This window comes from Morone saxatilis, unplaced genomic scaffold (genome assembly GCF_004916995.1).
Source record: "Morone saxatilis isolate NCDOM2014 unplaced genomic scaffold, NCSU_SB_2.0 Contig12, whole genome shotgun sequence".
NCBI classification, from domain to species: Eukaryota; Metazoa; Chordata; class Actinopteri; family Moronidae; genus Morone; species Morone saxatilis.
Genome location: NW_023339674.1, coordinates 9,462,630 through 9,469,338, shown reverse-complemented (window position 1 = coordinate 9,469,338; position 6,709 = coordinate 9,462,630). Strand labels below are relative to the sequence as shown.

The 6,709-nt window shown below is 37.2% G+C and overlaps 1 protein-coding gene across 1 annotated transcript; it reads left to right on the top strand.

Moving 5' to 3' along the window:
- Window positions 1–1,571: 1,571 nt before the first annotated feature.
- On the top strand, window positions 1,572–5,427 carry pex11g (peroxisomal biogenesis factor 11 gamma). The gene is given in 6 exon segments (XM_035654142.1): window positions 1,572–1,786; window positions 2,626–2,700; window positions 2,702–2,827; window positions 3,488–3,666; window positions 4,726–4,785; window positions 4,870–5,427. Coding segments are annotated over 6 exon segments (717 nt in total). The 5' UTR covers window positions 1,572–1,723; the 3' UTR covers window positions 5,084–5,427.
- Window positions 5,428–6,709: the final 1,282 nt, after the last annotated feature.

Genomic DNA, 6,709 nt, shown 5'->3' with positions numbered 1-6,709 from the left:
GCTAGTGACTAGCATGGTTAGCAGCAAGTTGATGACAGAGAAACTAAATTCTACTAAATCACAAATCGAAACAGCTTACGTACAGATAATGCTCCAACAATGGCATCTGGGGAGTGACTCTCAGTATTTATTTGGTCACAAAATGGTGGATGTAACAGTGTCAGTTAAGCGCTAACTGTTACGGAACTGCCAGCAGCGGTTGCTATAGCAATAGAATGTTCAACTGTAGCCAACTGCTGGTGGTAGAATGTTCTTACTCACTAATTCTGCCCCAACTCTGCCTCTGATTGGTCATGTTTTTTCTAACCGTATTTAACGTTCTATGGTTAAGGCAACGAACACTAGCCAATCAGAGGCAGAGTAGTGTGCGTCTTTGCGGAAACAGTGAATATTCAAATAGTAAAATATAAGTAAACAGCAGGAAAAGAAAAAACACTTGGGATAAATATGTAACTAAAATTGGCATAGCATAATTAGCATAGCGAGAAAATGACTGCACACATAAATATATTTCTCCATATTACGTAATATGTACAGCTGCTTCGTATGTTCATGCATATCCACAGTATACATCCTCTTTAAATTCATAGAGAGTTCTTATCTTTAAAGATGACGTTTCCAGAGAGATGCGAGTGGTTGTGGTTTACAACTGTTGTATCAGACTTATGATCTCTAATGTGACCCTCGAATGCACCAGGTTGTTTCTTCTTTTTGCAGGGCTTTGGAGACAAAAATGACTAATTTTTTCCCCTCAATGCACCCAGGCATTCCCCTAATACTGCTGTCCGAGGTGTCAAAATCAAATTCAGGTCAAGGTCAGGTTGAATGGGCTATGGTTAAAAAAAAACAAAAAACATCACATCTATCTCTACAATACTGGCTGATGTATGTATTTCAATAAATGCAGTAAAAGTATGATAGATAATAGTGCTTGCTGATTTTCTAAAATATAAACAATGTAGATAATTTCTTTAAAAATCAGAACCAGAAGGTGGTTAATGTGCAGTAATCTAATTAGGGTGCAATACACTGGCTTATTCAGTAATTCTTGGTAATAATTTATAACTTCTGTAATACTACAATCTTTAAAACTCACTACTATTAGTCGGTCACATACTGTAGTATACATTTACTTTAGTCTCTAATGTCATATATTGTATATATTATATTATAAGGTACATACTGAGGCTCTTATTATATTTCTATTTTTTATTTTTACTTTTACTTATATGTAGGCCTTTATATACATTTATATTTATATTGTGTTAAATATTGTAATATACTTAGTATTTCTATTCTTTAACATTGTGAGAGCACAATCCCCGGGGATCAATAAATTATTTCTGATTCTGATTTTTAAAGAAATTATCTGTATTGTTTATATTCTAGAAAATCAGCAAGCCCTATTATCTATCATACTTTTACTGCATTTATTCAAATAAATACACCATCCACTGTTGTAGAGGATGAAATGATATTGCCCAACCTGAAGAGGGCAGCAAAAACAGAAGAAGAGAAAGAAGAAGAAGTTCGATTGAATCTGTGATCGTCTAACTGAGTCTGTTTGAGGTAGTTCCTGGTTCAAAGTCCAGCTGAGAGAAGTGGTCCAGAATAACAGTTAACACTGGAGATGTTTATAGATCTGTATTTATTGGTCGTACAGGGTTGTGTCTGATCAGAGACAGACAGACAGACAGACAGACAGACAGACAGACAGACAGACATGCAGCAGTCTGTGGAGGCTCTGGTCCGGACTGCTGGAGCATATACAGGGAAGAGATAAGTTGTACAGTACTCGTGCTTAGTTCCATGATAGATTCAACGTGGGTTGTCAACATATGGAATTAATTGATTAACCATTAAAAACCTTTAAGTACTCCTTAAATCCCCTAAGAACTGGTGGCCCTTATTAGAAAGCTGGCACTAAAGTGCTAAATAATACATTACAACATTGGCTGCAGAAAATCGTTCCTTTTTTATTTATGTTATAATCCTTTCGTATTGACATGATTTTAGGATGATGTTGAAAATACTACTATTGTTAAATCAATAGGGGTCAATAGGTTCTGGGAGGATATGAATCAGATATATATATTTTCATAATAAATTATTTTTTCAATGCCAAAAAATGTTAAACTGGTTTCTGCTTTTTAACTGTGGAGCGATTTGCTCCTTTTTTTTTTTTTTTTTACATCCTAGTAATCTGTTTTAGATATTAATATATTCTTATGTTTTTCTACCAAAACAATGTAACTTAGAAACATAATGAGCTATTAATCAATAATGACTTATGAATAAAAGCTGTTCATAACCTGGCAGCTGAAACTTTCTTATAATTCCTCTATAAGCATTCATAAATGATCTATTAACATTAAAAAGATATAAGTCACAACGGAGAAACCATTTCATAACAGGATGGATTTCAAAAAACTAGGGACCATAAAAATAGTAAAATGTGTTTTGTTTTAATTCAATTTACAGGGAATCAGAAAGTTAACACCCACATTGAACAGAATAAGCATTTAAAATAAGGTAAGGTAATTGTCCAATCTTTCTACATCCTTGAAAGTAATTCTCTTTGACTCCATACTTCTAAGATCTTCCTGGTGTTCACTCCTCTTTCAGATCAGGGGTACTGTTATGGCCTCTCAGCTGGTTGGAGGCTCTCTTCCGGTCGGCAAGGACGCGGAGGTTTCATCCCAACCGGCTCGGGAAAAGTCTGCTGCTGTTTTCTGCTCAGCTCAGCCACTGCCGGACGTGCTTGGAGGCTGTTCTGATGTCTGTCCATGTTGTCTTACTCCCCGACAGCTATTGGGATGGGAGCCGGGTTGAAGCCACACAGACCACACTCTCCTCCGTCCTTCTTCTCCTCTCGGGTCTTATCATCTCAGTTTAAGGGGGGGTGAAACATGATTGACCAAGGGTGGTGTCATCTTCCTAGTATGAAATTATCTCAGTTTAGGATGATAATTTAGAATTCTTGGTGTTACAGAAACATGTTTCCTTACTGCATTTAGGAAAAAGAGAGGAATTTAGCTATTACAGAACCATCTTAAATGAAAAAAGTTAGGAAACCTAAGTTAGGATGTCATAGACCTTATTCTGAATTCAAAATAACTGCCCCACTGTGGCATCTAGCAGTGTAGTTGTAGATTGCAATTCTGTCGTTTCATTCTTGGTTTGTCGTTCTGGGGAATACTTTGGTAATAGGAAGATCTTTGACATTTAAATTAAATTAGGACAAGCAGTCAGGAAATTCTTCTGTAATGAGGCCACTTATTGTTTTGGAAAGTAGAACTTGAACCCTACATTTTTTTGTCATTACTCAACAGCTGCAGGTCCCATGAAGCTCTGACAGTGGTTGTGTTTGTTAAAACTCACAGTAAACATAGAAAATAACAAAATAATTCTTGTCAAATCGTTACATACTAACTAAACGACAGGGTGGTGTGGTGCATAAATACACAGTTTTGCATGTCGTTCACAGGAGGAGGACGCAGGTGTGCGCTGGATATCGGTGCTGACCAACGTGGCCGACCAGCTGTACTACCCCTGTGAACACATCGCGTGGGCTGCCGACGCCGAGCTCATCAAAGTGAAGTCTGATAAGTGGTGGCTATTCAGTACAATGCTGTGGGGAACCTCGCTGCTGCTGGGAATACTCAGGTTGGAGATCTTCTCTATTTGTATCACGCCAAATCATAACAAAAATGATGTCAGGACACTCATATAGAGCATTTATAGACCGTACTCCTTATAAAATGATCTACAGAGACCCAACAGTTCTACCAGGAGCAAGCACAGTGGGAAGGAAAAACTGCTTTGTATCAAATCAACTGATTGAGTATCACAACACGACAAATGCCAGTTATATAAATATTGTGTACAGAAGTCATTAATTAGCACACTGAATATAAGGCTGGAAAATTATAAAACAAACAATGAGTTGATCCTTCTAACAGGTATTTCCTGTGTAGATAAAGTGTAATATACCTTTATATTCCTCTGTGCCGCAGAGCTTCGGTTGCTGGGTGACATGTTCCTTTATTACCGTGAACACATACTGTTGTTTATTTTCAGTCAGTCACACATACACCAACCTGCTGATGTAAAAACTCACCAGAGCACAAAGTGTATATTCATCCGCAGCTGAAAATAGTCCCCAAGATATACACACATTCTGTTGGAGTCACTATTGCTAAAAACTACAGTGAGAAAATTACTGAGCCTTCTTTAAATCTTTAAAAGTTATATATATATATATATCATCACAGAAATAATATAAAACACATCAAAACCGACTTTCTTAGTCTTAAATAAACCCTAATTCACAGAGTGAGATGTGACAATATTCCCGTGGGGACAAACATTTATGTCAACGTTATCCTTTAAGGATGAAACTATATGTTTGTGTCTTCAGTAGGAACCAGTGGGCTTGGGGTTGAGTGTCACTGTGAGGAAAAGTAAACTGGGATGTTGAAAGATGGACAAACACGTTGTTGTTGTTTGTTTTTTTTTGTGGGATTTGTTGACATTAAGAAAGATATAGAATAATTCGAGCCTTATCCTTTTAAGTACATTAAATGCTGATTAAAAACTTAACAGAATAACTTCTGAAGCAATTCAATTCCATTCAAAGGGGCTTTATTAGTATGGAAAATAAAATATATGTACATATATACAGATACAGAAAAGTCTGTCTGAGTTGAATCTTTTGCTCTTCAGATCCCTCCGAGTTCTGCTGCTCCTGAAGAAGAAGCTGAAGAAGGACAGAGGTGGCAGCAGGTATCTGTTTGTATCTGCACTGTGAGACGTCGTTCTCTGGTGGAAACGTACTCATCCTGATTTAAATGTGTTTTCTTCCTGCAGTCGCTCTCAGCTCCGCAGACAGATGCGAGGGGAGCTTCTCTCCGTCCTCAGCAGCATGGCCGACCTCAGTAATGCCGTTCATTGGATGCCGCCCGGCTTCCTGTGGGCAGGACGATTCCCCAACTGGCTGGTGGGGCTGATGGGCACCGTCTCGTCTGTGATTGGTTTGATGCAGATGAACGCCGGCGACAGCTACCAGACAGACGGCACATAGTCTTCACCTCACAGCAAGGAACAGATTAGATGCTTTGATGACTGAGTGAGTGACGTTTATTAGTGGAAAATGCTGAGTGAAAGGATGTTAAATCTCTGTGGAGATTCATTTTGTAGCCGATCATCCAAGTGCTTAATGAGATGTGACTGAAAGCTTCCTGAAAAAGTGGCAAAACATCTTTAATTCCTTCTGATTTTTTAATGATATTTGGACGTTTTCATCCGTTATCACACAGTTTGAGGTCAGATTTGAAGATGAAATCAATCAATTAAATGTTCTTGTACTACGCTCTTACTGCAGCAGTGTCACAATCACACAAATGTGAAATATATATTTTTAATTCATGTGTTGTTAAATGCAGATAAAAGTATTTACATGCTGTTTTAGTGCAGTGTGTCAGTTTTTAGAAAGCAGAATAAACCTCCTAATGATGTTATGATTAATGATTGGAGGCAGATCCTCAGGTAAATTGTCTTTAGCTTATAATATCTCCTACTTTTTAGTCTCTGAGAGCTCCTAAAACCAACAACTTTGTCTGGGACGACAACTCTTTTGCCTGAGGAGCACAGGACTCCTTGCATGCTTGTTTTGTTTGTATGCAAAGTGGTCTGTGGTGCCTCTACCTGTTCAGTCAATGAACAATAAGTTCAAACAGGGATGATTTTTATGGTGAGATGGTGAGATACAATGACACTGTGAAAAGACTGGTAAATTGTTGCCTTAGATACACACTCCATGTACCTAATTTTCCGTCTTTAATTGTTGCATATACAGTGAATCATCAACATTGAATTAATTATTACACCTTTTATTTTTATTAATGAGCAAGTAGAAATTGTTGCATAATGTTTAAAGACCAACTCAGTGTTTTTTTTCTATAAAGGATGTAATTTCTTCAAACTACACTACAGCAGCTGGTTTCACCAATAGTTCCTCAGGTGATGAAGTTGTGATCGCTGATGAAATTAGATGCATAAATATCTGATTTGCAGTAAAGAATCAGCAGAAAAAAACACTGACAAACAACACTGAATAAGTTTTTATGTCTGTGTTTCTGCTCGAACGTGTAAAGTTACTTTAGATGATGTAAACTAATGAGATTTTTAAATAAATTGAACTGTCTGTCCTTTCTTGGATCGTTTTATTGACGTTTGATTGAGCAGGTCTGGAAGGTTCATCACGACGTATGCAACCTGTTGCCTTCAGGTGCCGACGTACAGCTCGGGATTTAGAGCTTCTTGAGCTCAAATAATGACACATCTGAATCAGAAAACAACTTTTATTCCGCAACAGAAAGGGTTCAACAACTTTCTTTACTTTGTCCATCGTTATAAACTGTAATGATAAACACAGCAGTAGGATAGTTGTATTAAATTATGAATCAGATGGTTAAATTCAAAATAAAAAAAATGTTACAAGTGTGTGTTTTAGATTAAATATGAGGTTTGTTTATAACCTAGAATTTGGATATGCGTTATAAAAAGATGTTGTGGTTTAAGTCATGTGTATAGAGGAAGCAGAAAAGGGAAGGAAAACCAAGAGTCTGAAGAATACTGCGAATCTACAAGAGCACCTGAACGCAGCACAAGCACAGAGTCAGCGAATAAATATAAAAAAAAAAAAAAA